The sequence below is a fragment of the Gorilla gorilla genome, chromosome 12 (assembly GCF_029281585.2).
Source record: "Gorilla gorilla gorilla isolate KB3781 chromosome 12, NHGRI_mGorGor1-v2.1_pri, whole genome shotgun sequence".
Taxonomy (NCBI): domain Eukaryota; kingdom Metazoa; phylum Chordata; class Mammalia; order Primates; family Hominidae; genus Gorilla; species Gorilla gorilla.
The window spans coordinates 36,322,501-36,335,317 of NC_073236.2; the positions used below are offsets into that span (position 1 = coordinate 36,322,501).

At 48.1% G+C, this 12,817-nt stretch overlaps 1 protein-coding gene across 20 annotated transcripts in view; it reads left to right on the forward strand.

The window, feature by feature from the left end:
* INPP4A (inositol polyphosphate-4-phosphatase type I A) overlaps positions 1-12,817 on the forward strand; it is a 153,669-nt gene that overhangs the window by 66,161 nt on the left and 74,691 nt on the right. For 19 of the 20 annotated variants that reach the window (XM_031007953.3, XM_055378456.2, XM_055378457.2 and 16 more), the window contains 3 exons: positions 8,628-8,689; positions 9,611-9,819; positions 10,352-10,396. In XM_031007953.3, coding sequence (XP_030863813.1) covers positions 9,714-9,819; positions 10,352-10,396 — 151 coding nt within the window. In that variant the 5' untranslated portion in view covers positions 8,628-8,689; positions 9,611-9,713. Of the gene's footprint in view, positions 1-8,627; positions 8,690-9,610; positions 9,820-10,351; positions 10,397-10,443; positions 11,301-12,817 lie in introns of those variants that run through there. The other variant, XM_019020778.4, reaches the window with a different exon arrangement.

Here is a 12,817-nt window from a genome sequence, read left to right on the forward strand (position 1 = left end):
CAGAACTCCATCTACTGAGATGGGAAACCTTGAGGGGCTGGCTGGTGAGGTGAAAGAGGAAGGCTGGAACGGTCTGGGCTTGTTCTGCTCCTGGAGCATCCTCCTCTGCCCTCTTGTTTACAGGGATATCCATGTCCCTATCCAAGGTATCTCAGTCAGTTCAGGTTGCTGTAACAAAATAACTGAGACTGGTAAACAGCAGAAATGTACTTCTTAGACCTGTGGATGTTGGGAAGGCGCTGGCATTTAGGGTCTGCTGAGGGCCTTCTTGTCATGTCCTCACATGACAAAAGGTGAAGTGCAAAAAGGGCCTACCTAATTCCCTCCAGCCCTTTCATACCGCACTAATCCCTCCTATGAGGCCAGAGCCCTCAGGGTCTAATCACCTCCCAAAGGCCCCGCTTAATACTATCACATTGATGGCTACATTTCAACATAGGAATTCTGGGGGACACATTCAGACTGTAGCACAGTGACTGACTCCCTCCATCGGAGTCTGGGATGTGCATTTGTATTTTGGTTCAGGCCCTGTATTATAGTAGTAAGCATATTTATTAAACTAATGAGGCATGTCAGTTAAGTAAATGAAGTTAACTCATTGCCATTGCTGCCTGTCCATCATCACTGGCAGACAGTAGGGCTTGGGAAATGGGAAGCCAGAGATAAATGAACATCTCCCAGTGAGCACAAGCTCGGGGGCCCTAAGTCAGGTCATTTGTGTTTGCAGGTGAGAAGGGATACGCATTGCCAGCATGTTACTTCTCTTCCTGTGCTTGATTTAATTTTTTTTTTTTTTTGAGATGGAGTCTCGCTTTGTTGTCCAGGCTGGAGTGCAGTAGTGCAATCTGGGCTCACTGCAACCTCCACCTCCCGGGTTAAAGCGATTCTTCTGCCTCAGCCTCCCAAGTAGCTGGGACTACAGGCACGTGCCACCACGCCCAGCTAATTTTTTGTATTTTTAGTAGAAACGGGGTTTCACCACGTTGGCCAAGATGGTCTCGATCTCCTGACCTTGTGATCTGCCCGCCTTGGCCTCCCAAAGTGCTGGGATTACTGGGCCCCTATGCTTGATTTTTCTAAAGCACATTACTTTCCTGTATTTAAGCCCTAGCAGCGTTGGATGGATGTTTTGCAGCATGCTTGGGTGTTAAGTGTCCTTTGAGTCAGAGCTTTACTTACAGTGACCCTCTCCTGCCCTGTGCAGGTATAGAGAGCTGGGAGGTGGGAGGTGGGAGAGGGCTGGGCCCCAGCTCTGAGGGGAGGAGGAAGCAGACCTCTTCAGTACAAGAGGACCATGATGCTGCCCCCTCAGAACATGAATGTCTATCCTGGAGGGACAGAGCACCCACCTCACTTCCCTAGGAGTCCAGGGTCCACTCACACTCCTCTGATTGGGAGACTCTGAATTCCTTCCAACAGTAGTCGTAACTTCATTTGACAGGCGAGGAAACTGATGCACAGAGATGGGACCCTGTGGAAGGTCACATGCTTCACAGCAGCTCACCAGGTCTGATGCCATTGCCTGGGCTCCCCCTCCCCCATGCCACCAAGCCATATTGCTTCAAGGAACAGGCCTGTGCTCTCATGTTCCTTTTCAATAGCAACCTTTGGGCCTAATTTTTGGTGATTATAAACTGTAGCGCAAGCAAAGTACCGTGGACCTTGGTGAAAAGTTCCGGTTGGGGGAACTGGAGAAGGTAGGAAAGTTGGGTAAAACTAACATAGACTTAGCTGTAGAGAAAGGGCTTCCAGGCTCACAGATGGCCCCAGTACAAGCGCTGTGGGGGCCAGCCTCAGGGGAGGTTAGGAAAAGCCAAGGTGAGAACCTCACATGCCAAGGTGACAACCTCACATGGCTGACAGCCCATGTGCTGAGCTCTATGCGGATGTTTTCTGTGTTTCTTCACATGTGTGCTTGCTCCTCAGTGTGTCCTGGTGAGACCAGTGTTATTTCCGTTATACAGAAACTGAGGCTGAGAGAAGCTCAGCAGCTCTTTCACCTGTGGGGGGGGAGGGATCTGAAGTGGGATTAGCTGAGCAAGTGGGTGGATTCCTGAGGCCCCACTCTGGGCCTCACAGGTTGATCCAAGGGTTTAGTCTGCGGAAGGGCAGGTGTTGACACCTGTCTTAATCCATTTTCTGCTACTCCAACAACATACCACAGCCTGGGTAGTTTGTAAAGAAAAGCAACTTATTTCTTACAGTCTGGAGGCTGGGAAGTCCAGGAGCATGGTGCCTGCATCTGATGAGGGTCTTCCCATGGTGGAAGAGTGGAAGGTGGAAGCCAGCATGAGAGACGGAGAGGAAATCGGGCTAAACTCCCGATTTATCAGGAATCCACTCCCCTCACTCCTACAGAAACAGCATTAATCCATTCATGAGGACAGAGTCCTCGTGGCCTAATCACCTCTTAAATGCCCCACCTCCCACTACTGTTAGAATGACAATTAAGTTTTCAACACAGGAACTTTGGAGAACACATTCAAACTATATCAAGAGCCTTTTGTGGACCAGGGTGCTGGGGGCCTGGTGGGCTTGGAGCCAGAGCCCCGAGAGGCATGAGCAAGGCCTTCCTGAGACCCCTCCCAGGTCCCCTCCACCTTGTCCGTGTTCCTGCAGCATGTGGCCTTTCCATCCTAGTTAATACCTGGGCCTTTGAGGCAGCATTTTTTGTTTTTGTATTTTATGCTAGAGAAGCATATAGGTTAAGATCTTTCCTAAGCAGATGGCTTTTGTTTGAAAGAAAAAAAAATGGAAGGCCTGCTTGCTTCCACTATTCCCTTGCACCGTAGGATGGGGAAGGACACCCAGGGATGGAGTAGTCTCCAAAGTGGGCAAATTAGAATCAAGGACCCCAGCTGCTGTATCGTAGGCCCCACTCCTCCTGCATCGCCTCCCGGAATCAGTCCTTCTGCTTTTATGATCCATGCCAACCCCACAACCCCTTCCCACTTGATATCAGATGGCAGTTTTCTCCAGTGTTCAACATCCTCGTCTTCCTGGGCGGCCCCCTCAAGTTGGCCATATTTAAGGAAGAATGAGTTCTGGTGTGTTCTCATCTCATGGTCACACGCTCTTCTTCTCATACCTGTTTTATCATTTACTTTGCATTAAAAGTTGATTCATAGCACTTAACTTTCTCATTGGTTATGTAGAGGCATTCATTGATTCACTCACTCACTCACTCACTCACTCATTCCAAATATAAACCAGAGGAAGTTTCTGCTGCCATTGGCTGTTGCTCTGGAATACTTGGAAGCAGGCCTTCCTGGTCTTTGCTGTATGCAGCACGTACCTTGGCTGGTGACAGACCTGAGTGGATGCTTGGGAGCAGAATGTGAGCTGTTGTGGCAAGCCTGCACACAGGCCAGTGCTGCCTTGTCTTTGGAGTGGAGCCTCCAGTTTGCTGGTCGCCTTGGGCTTGGCCATTCTGGAGTTACTGCTCCTGTTCTCTCTGTTGGCCTTGCCTTGTCCCTGCTGCCCCTCCCTGTCACCGCAGCCATTCTGGCTCTGGCCCATTCAGTTTGTGTCATCAGTGGCTGCATTTTACTTACCCTGTGCCCATCCCCATGTTTGTGCCATGTCATAGAAAGTCCTCCTAGGTGCCCGTTGTTCTCTTATTTGCTGGGCTTCAAGAATTGGTGGCCCTGAAGCCCCCAAGGGTCCCAGGACCCCTGTTAGGTGTAGACAAGGTCTGAGTAGATCCCTGGGTAGATTCAGTTTCCATCTGGCCCTAGGGGACCCATGGAAATGGAGGCTGGTCTGGAACACTGTGGTAGAGAGTGGGTCACATTTTCTTTCTAGGTTGGATTAACAGCTCTAGTGGAGCCACTTCAGTGAACCCGTCGTCTTTACATTAAAGTCATCTCACACCATGGAGTCTCCAGAGTGGTGAGGTCCAAGCCTAGCCTAGGGAATATTGGGAGTAGGGGAGGCTCAGGGGATGTGTTCAGGGTGTTCTGAGCCCCACCTGGAGTTAGAGAGGGGGTGTGGTATTGTGAAATATATATTTGGTCTACCTCCCTCTTTTCCTGAGGTATTCTTAGAATCTCTGGAGCGGTAAGAGTATCTTTGTATGCTAATGAGATGACTGGTGGCTGGGGGCTCTTAAATTGCTTTAGGATTTGGCTGGTTGCCAGGGTAACCAATCCCATGATTAGAGGGCTGGAATTTACAGTCTTCCACCCTCCCACCTCTGGGGAGGGGAGAGAGGCTGAAGGTTGAGCTGGTAAATCAATGGCCAGTGATTTAGTTAATTATGTCTATAATGAAGCTTTCATTAAAGACCCAAAAGGAGGCCAGGTGTTATGGCTCACACCTGTAATCCCACCACTTTGGGAGGTCAAGGTGGGAGGATTGCTTGAAGTCAGGAGTTTGAGACCAGCCTGGGCAACATAGTGAGACCCCATCTCTAATTTTAAAAAATTAGTAATTATCCAGATGTGGTGGCACACGCGTGTGGTCCCAGCTACTCAGGAGGCTGAGATGGGTGGATGGCTTGAGCCCAGGAGTTTGAGGCAACAATAAGCCTGATGTCATTGCACTCCAGCCTAGGAGACAGAACAAGACCCTGTCTCTAAAAGCTGGAAAAAAAAAAAAAAGTACAAAACCCGAAAACTCCAAAGGACTGAGTTCTGGGAGCTTTTGGATAGCTGAGCATGCAGAGGTTCCCGGGGAGTGGCACATAGGGCGGGCAGGGCAGCTCCACGCCCTTCCCACATGCCTTGCTCTGTGCACCTCTTCCAGCTGGAGGTTCATCCGCATCCTTTGCAGTATCCTTCCTCTCTGTCTGCAGGAAGGTGATATTTGTCTTTCTGAGGTTATTATTAATAGTAACTTTCAGTGCCAGTGAATGGTGTGACACCTCACTGATCTATGATTTTAGCTGTCCTGGATTTGGGGTTTCTGAGAGTAAGTCCTTTCCTCTTTCTTCCCCTGTAAAGTAGCGTCTTTCTTAGGGGCTGCTGACTCATGCTCAGCTTCATGCCAGCCTTTCATTTTACTTTCTCTCTTGTGCTGCCTGTGTTTGGAGAGCAGAGGCACAGTGAAGCTTCTCAGCCCATTTGCTGCCACAGTGACAGCAGTAGGCTGTGGTGGGGTAGGACAGGGGTGGGGTAGGACGGGATCCGGTGGGCGGGGCAGGGAGAGGGGCCCCCATTGCACTTGGGCTTTTTCTTTGGGTTGATAACGATAGTTCATATTTCATCTCCATATGACCTTGAAAAAAATCACTCTGAGCATCCGTGACCTCATCCGTGCAACTCCTTTTAAAAATTATTCTTAGAAGAACACCAATGAATAAGCAAACGTGGAGCTCTGATATGTTAATCCTCACCCCTCAACTCCAGCTCCGGAGAGCCTGAGAGGTTCGTGAGGTGGAGGGACCTGCAGTACTCGCGCTAGGCCTCTGGCAAACCTTTCCCAGGACTGCTGCTGAAGGCCTTGCCACCTCACTAGTCCTGTGTGAATCCTAACACCCCTCCCATCCTGCCAGTGCCCTCTCCACCACCCCTTTCCCTGCCCCCCATGGCTGGAAGGGACATCATGGGAAGTGGGATAGAACCTCAGGGTTTACTGTCCACTTGATGGCCTGCCGCCTCTTGTCGGAGGGGTCACATGAGTGCGCAGAGTGAGGAATGGGAGCTGCTCACTTCATGGGTTATTGCTTCTTTTTTCTTGACCCCAAGAAAAAAATTCCAGCCCCCTAGACAGCTCCCACACATTCTGTCTCCTCTTCTGCTTAAGTGCAGTTTTTCCTCCTAATGAACTCTGGTCTTCAAGTGGAGCTGGGAGGAAAAACGAGGACCTTGGGAATATACGAATCCTTGGTGAATTACCTTATATTAATGAGACCAAGAAGAGAAATCGAGTTCAGCTGTGCAAATTAGCTTTGCGTTCTGGGCCTTGATGACTTAAATTGCAGATTCTAATTAAATGTCCCCAAATAACTATGAAGTGCTTCTAAGGTCTTTTTGACCTAAAAATTTCTGTGACCTGTGAACTCTCTCAAGTGTAAAATTAGTCTGTAGATGTACCCCTTTAAGCATTTCTATCTCGGGAAACCTCATGATGCCTAGGATATAAACCACCCTCCTAAGGGCAGAGCAGGCTGGTGGAGTGGGCAGGGACCCTGCAGGGAGAGGTGGAAAGGGGTAGGCATGGGTGAGTTTCGGAGCTTCCCCAGGGCTGGCAGGATGTTGGGGTACAGATGTGTCCCTCTGTTAGGTGGCCTGTATCCACTGTCACAAGTGAAGGGGGGCTGACCGACACCTTCACTAACAGGCTGAGCAGGGCAGCAAGGCAGGCAATGGAATGCTTTAGACACACTGGGAAAAGGTTCAAAAGGGAAGAGCCTCTTCTTCGAGCTGAAGTCATGCCTGGGGTGCTGCCCTGCCTCTGGCCAGCATGGGGTGCAATCTTCAGTGACACAAGAGTATGGCCGTTAGAGAAGGAGGAAGACAGTTCCCCATGATCACACCCCCAGCATGGCTGTCATCTTGATGCAGCCGCCTGCTGGCTGTCCCCTCTGTACAGTACCTCTTTAAATGGCTGCAGACGACCAAAGGTGGGCTATTTCTTTAAAAACACATGATGCAGAACTCACGTAAGTTTTTTTTTTTAATGCTATGTTGTCTTGTATACACTTTGTATTGGGGTATAAAAATCACCTGTGTACAGCTCAGTGAATTTCACACAGTAAAGTCTGTGTGTAACCCTCACCCAGATCATTTCCAGAGCCCCGGAAGCCCTCTCACCCTCCCCAGTCAGTACCCACCCCTTCAGGGTACCACTCTCCCTACTCTGGATGCCACAGATTCGTTTGGCCTGTGCTTGAACTTCGTATGAATGGATTTGCCTAGAATGGTCTTAACTTTTCCCCTTGACATTGTTTCTGAGACTCATCCCATTGTTTCATCTGTTCTACTGTTGACGAACATTTAGGTTGTCTCTGGTATCTTACTACTGTGAACATTGCTGCTCTAAACCTTCTCTACAGGCTTTTGGTGAGCATAAGTGTGCGTTTCTGTTAGCAGCTCCCCGTCTGAGTTGTATGCCAGGTCACAGGGTAGGTGTATGTTCAACTTAAGTAGAGACGGCCAGTTTTCCAGCGCGGGTGACTATTTACGCTCTACCAGTAGTATCACTTCCAGTTACTCCATGTCCTCATCAACACTTTAGTATTGTTGGTCTTTTGTCATTTTTGCTATTCCAGTGCTTGTGCAGAGGTATCTCATGGGTTCAGTTTGCATTTCCCTGATGACTAATGGGGTTGAAGAACTTCTCCTCTGTTGGCTTTATTATGATCATTTTGATAGCCAGATAATAGTGTGTCTTATGGATGTTCCAGAACATTCTTTTCTTACCTATAGCTGGGCATTTGGATTGCTTTATTATTATAAGTAATGCTGCAATAAGCATTTTTACCCAGTAGTCTTTTCCATGTTCTATACTATTGGCAAGAGTTTTGTTATCATTTACAAATTTTGATAATTAATGCCAAATGGCTTTCTGAATGTTTGAACTACTCTAAGATGGAGTAACAATATAGGAGAGTCCTAGACAGCTTCCCCCAGGTCCTCCAGCAATGTGTATTCTCATTAAAGAACAAACAAAACTCTTTTGGAGGACGAATTTAGGTGAAGGAAAGCATATTTAGCATTGCGTTACTTAATGAGTTTGGTCACTTTTTCAAAATGTTTACCACGTGTGTTCCTCATTTATAAATTCCTACCTTTTGCCACTTGCATTTTGGTGAGTTTTTTGTTAATGTGTACAACCATTATTGTAAAAAGCAGATATTAGTACTGTAAGCACTTTCCTGTTTTACCAGTCACATTGCACATTGCTTCACTTGTGTGCCTTTTGACGTTAACCAGCAAATCTTCCCCTTGGTGATTTTTATTGTGGCTCCCCCACCAGGCCACTGCCCTGTCTGCGGAGATGCCCAGACTGAAGGTCCCTGGGCACCCCTAGTGGGAAGGATAGGAGCATAGCCTGCGAGAGAAACTGAGTCAGCCCTGGGCTAAGCACTCTGCTCTTGCGGTCATCTGATTCCCCGACCCTGGTGCTTTGAGAGGGATGGCTCATGAGCTGAGCCCTGCCCTGTGGCCTGCCAAACAGCCCCTGTGGTGCTGGGACTGAGTGGGGCCTGGGGGCCCAGCAGCAGCAGCATTGTGGGAACTCAGTGGAGTTTGCAGAGCCCTCTCCTGTTCACGCACATTTGGTTTTCATTGCAGCCCCATGAGATGGGTGCAGCCCATCCATCCTGAAGGGCAGGGCCTTAAGAGGGCCCTGCAGCTTCTCCCAGGGCCTACAGTTTGTGAGTAGGGAAACTGGTCTCACATTCTCATCTCCCTAAATCACACCCAGCTGCTCACCTGGCTCTTTAGGACAGGCCCAGACTCCCCCAGCAGATCAGCCCTGCAGGGGAGAGGAATATGTGCTTTCTCTTTCTCATTTATTTTGGGTTTGAGCAAAACTTGTGTTTTTGAGCCAGAAGGTTGGATTGGGGTGTGGAGCTCAAACAAACATGGAGTAGCTCTTGGCCTCCACGTTTCTAGGCATTGCAGTCTCTCAGAAACTTCATGTTTGACCAGCTTGTTAAGTTTTCGCTTTCTTATTTTTAGATGATGGATTTGGACATGCTTCTATGAAGAAATGCCACATGGTCCGAGAGCAAACATGTCCAGTAAGTTGTTTGGGGAATTAACCCAAGGACAGGAGCCCAGGTCCTTCAGGCACAGGGTGTGGACACCCTTTGAGAAGATCAGGGCTGTCTCTGGAAATATGAAGACCTCTGAGAGAGTGTTTTAAACTAGGCTTATTGCTCAGTCTAATTATCTTAACTTGTAAAGGTTGGTTCTTTCTAGAGACAGCAGGAGTTGTAGCATATAGGGTTGGAAAAACCTGAAACACCCTTCTCGCTGCTTAATCTAGTTCTGAGAGCAGAGCGTGAGTTCTGGAGCTCTGAGCCATGTGAAGCGTCTGACTCAGCCTGTGGCAGTGTTTTACCCAGAGCCCTCCCTTTCCATAGCACAGCACCCTCCACTTCGCTTAGGCCCAGATTACATGCTTTGCGGGAAGGAAAGCCTGAGACCCAGACACATGTGAAGTTTATGCAGCTCTGGGAAGAAAGCCAGCAGGTTAGAGTTGTGAGCTTTGTCTCACTAGTGTTTTGCCACCTGTATGTAGCCCGTGGACAGCAGACTGTTCTGCAACTCTTACCCTTCTCACAGAGGTTGTGGTGAATTGATTTAAATATTTAAAGGTTCTAAGAGACTTGCCAACAGAAGAGCATAATAAAGAGAACAAGAAAATCTCAAAAGCCATATTTTATAATTATATGAAAACCATCATTCACTGTGGCATATCTCCGTTGAAGAGGACAGGACATCCTCAAGGGATCCCACGGACACCCTGTGTTGGGGAGTGGGGAGGAAGAAGTGACCAGAAGGGGCAGGGAGCAGCGGACAGTCCACCCCGGTTCCTCACATGCTGGGGAACCCTGTCACTGTACCTCGCCCCCGGTAGGTCACGTTCTTTCTAAATGAGAGCATGATTTCTCTCTATCACCATCCCCATGGTTTCTTACAAGTGCTCCTTTTCTCAGGGCTACTGCCACTTTAGTGGACTAGGGCTCGGTGCCAGCACTTCCCGGGTAATCAGGCGTGGTCTGACCGAGGATCAAGAAGCACATCATCACCAATGACATCATGACAGCAAGAGAGCACAGCCCTCGCCATGGTGCCAGGGCCCGTGCAATGCAGCGGGCTTCCACCATCGACGTGGCGGCCGACATGCTGGGCCTCTCTCTGGCAGGTGAGCCTCACAGGGCCTGCACTGGGCTCCAGGTATGAGCTCACAGCACCTGGGCTCCACACTGTGGCAGTGCTGGCAGGTACCCAGTGATTCCCCATGACTACCCTAGACTACAGGGTACTCTGGTTTGGCACCCTTCTGGTTGAACCAGGAAATAGGGAAGGGGGGCGTCAGCCCTCTTCCTGTGAACCGCTTGTGCTGGAGCCTGGCTACATTAGTTTTCCAGTTTGGTAGCAGGGGCACCACCAGGGTAGTGTGGGAATGTCCAAATGTTTTGCTGGCACATGCCCAGGCCATGGTAAAAGCCCGCCCTGTTGTGGATGTGTAGATCTGAGGAGGAGCAGGGGTTTGGTTGTGGGGTCAGGGACTTCTTAGCAATCTCAAAAACAAAATATTTTTAAAATAAAGAAATTGTCTTGCATGGCAGTTTTTGTTGTTGTTGGGGGGAAGTAGAGGGTTATTTGTGCATTTAATCTGAAAACAGATAAAAGTTTATTAAGGGTGATTTTTCTGTCATTTCTTTTCTATTCAGGAAATATACAAGACCCAGATGAGCCCATTTTAGAATTTAGCTTAGGTAGGTATCTTTCATTATTTTTTTGTTTTAAAAAATATTTTACTTAAAAATGAAAACAAAAACACTACCACCAGTGCATGGGCTTGTCTCAGAGAGCTTGCTGCTGCTGCCACCACTGCTGCAGTGTTTCTGAGAAGACGGAGCCCTCACAGTTGTGAACTTCTGTGGATGGGAAGGCACATTGGAGCCTCCGTGCCCACAGGCTCCTGTCTCCTCAGCATGGGGCCCGCCCCCTTGGGGGTATGCTCTCCACAGGTGGCTGGGGACAGGGAGGTGAGCCCACCTAGAGCTGCAAACAGAGACCCTCCCCACCCCCACCCCAATGGGGGAAAGGGAAGGAGGGGTTGGGGAAACCGGGCATAGAGTTCAGCTTTGTTGCCCCTGGCTGCAAGGCCTTGTGTTGGCTGAGTTTCGCTCTCTAGCCCTCAGTTCCCTATTGTATAAAAGGCAACATTGGCACCTGCATGCTCTCTTTCTCAGGATCAGATAAGAATGTACTAAAAAGTGGATCAGAATGTGCTGAGTCTGGGGTCAGCGATACGTGGCATCACTGTGCTTACCCAGGAGGCCTGAGACGCCTCTCCATCAGAGCCCAATGCTACCCAGCGCTCCTCTCCCCTTTTCCCATTCCTTGGTCAACATTAGTTGGTGGCCTGGCACCAATGTCCAAGAGGTGGTGTGACATAAAAGAGGCACCTCCTGGGGAGTCAGATGACCTGGATTCCAGCCCTGACCATGCCAGGCTAACCACATGGCCTTGAGCCTGCCACTCGACCTTGCTGGAACAGTTTCCTCCTGTGCTACGTGAGGATGCTACTGCTTGTTTGAGAGACAAAGAAGATCAAGGTGGTTAAGCACTCCCCAGCCCCAAAAGACTTGGACAAATTGCAAAACCCATAAAAGTGTAAGTACACTACTGGCCGGGTACAGTAGCTCACACCTGTAATCCTAGCACTTTTGAGAGGCTAAGCCAGGAGGATTGCTTGAGGCCAGGAGTTTGAGATCAGCCTGGGCAACATAGCAAGACCCTGTTTCTAAAAAAGAAAAAAAAAAAAACTTACCTGGCTGTGGTGGCACACGCCTGTATTGCCAGCTACTAAGGAGGCTGAGGTGGAAGGAGCCCTTGAGCCTAGGAGTTTGAGACTGCAGTGAGTTATGATTGGGCCACAGAGGGATACCCTGTCTCTAAAAAATAATAATAAAAAAGAAACAAAAAATAGAATTTGGAAGAAACAGAGACATTGCAGAAAGTTTTAAAGAAATAATAATTTATATTGGCCAGGCATGGTGGCTCAATCCTGTAATCCCAGCAGTTTGGGGGGCCAAGGTGGGCGGATCACCTGAGGTCAGGAGTTCAAGACCAGCCTGGCCAACATGGTGAAACCCTGTGTCTACAAAAATACAAAAATTAGCCAGGGATGATGGTGGGTGCCTGTAATCCCAGCTACTCGGGAGGCTGAAGCAGGGGAATCGCTTGAAGCCAGGAGGCGGAGGTTGCAGTGAGCCGAGATTGCACCATTACACTCTAGCCTGGGCAACAGAGCGAGACTCTGTCTCAAAAAAAAAAAAAAAAAAAAGAAATTATAATTTGTATACTCAAGAAAAGATAGTATATCTATAAAACAAAACCAGGACACTATAAAGATAAAAAGAACAATTGAAGAACAAGAACAATCTTAGAAGTTTAAAATATGATAGACAAAATTTAAAAAATTCTATGAAGTTTGGAAGTTAGTCAAGGAATTCTTCCAGAAAGTAAGATTTTAAAAACAAAGTAGAAAATGGGTAAGAAATAGAAATGGAAATTTTGAGAGTAAATCCAGAAGGTCCGATATTTAGAAGAAAAAACAGAAGAGAATGTTAAGGGAGGAAATGCAAAGAAAGAGGAAATCTCCGAGAACTGAAGAATGTGTCTTTAGGTTAAAAATGTCTACCAAGGCCCAGCGCAATGCTGAAAGAGACCCATAACAAAGTATATTGTGGTGAAATTTCAGATCACAGGGAATAAAATGAAGATCCTGAAAACTTCCAGAAAGAGAAAAAAAAAACAGGTCATACCCAAGGATCAGGAATAAAACTGGCATGGAATGTCTCAGTGACATTGGAAACTTGAAGACAGTGAGACAACACCTTTAATTATATTTTCAACCCAGAATTCTCTGCCCAACCAGACTATCAGTCAAATGTGAGGGTAGGAAGAAACTTGTTTCAGCTGCACAGAGTTGTACAGCAAAAATTTACTTCCCCTGCATTCTTTCTCCGGAAGCTAGTGGAGGATGTGTTCTCATCCTAAAGAGGGACCACACTAAGCAGAGAAGTCATGGGATCCAGGAAACAGGGTCATCACAAGAGAGAAGTGGAAGGAATCCCACATGGTTCTTAATGAGTAATATGTGCTTAACTTTCATCATGACAATGTGG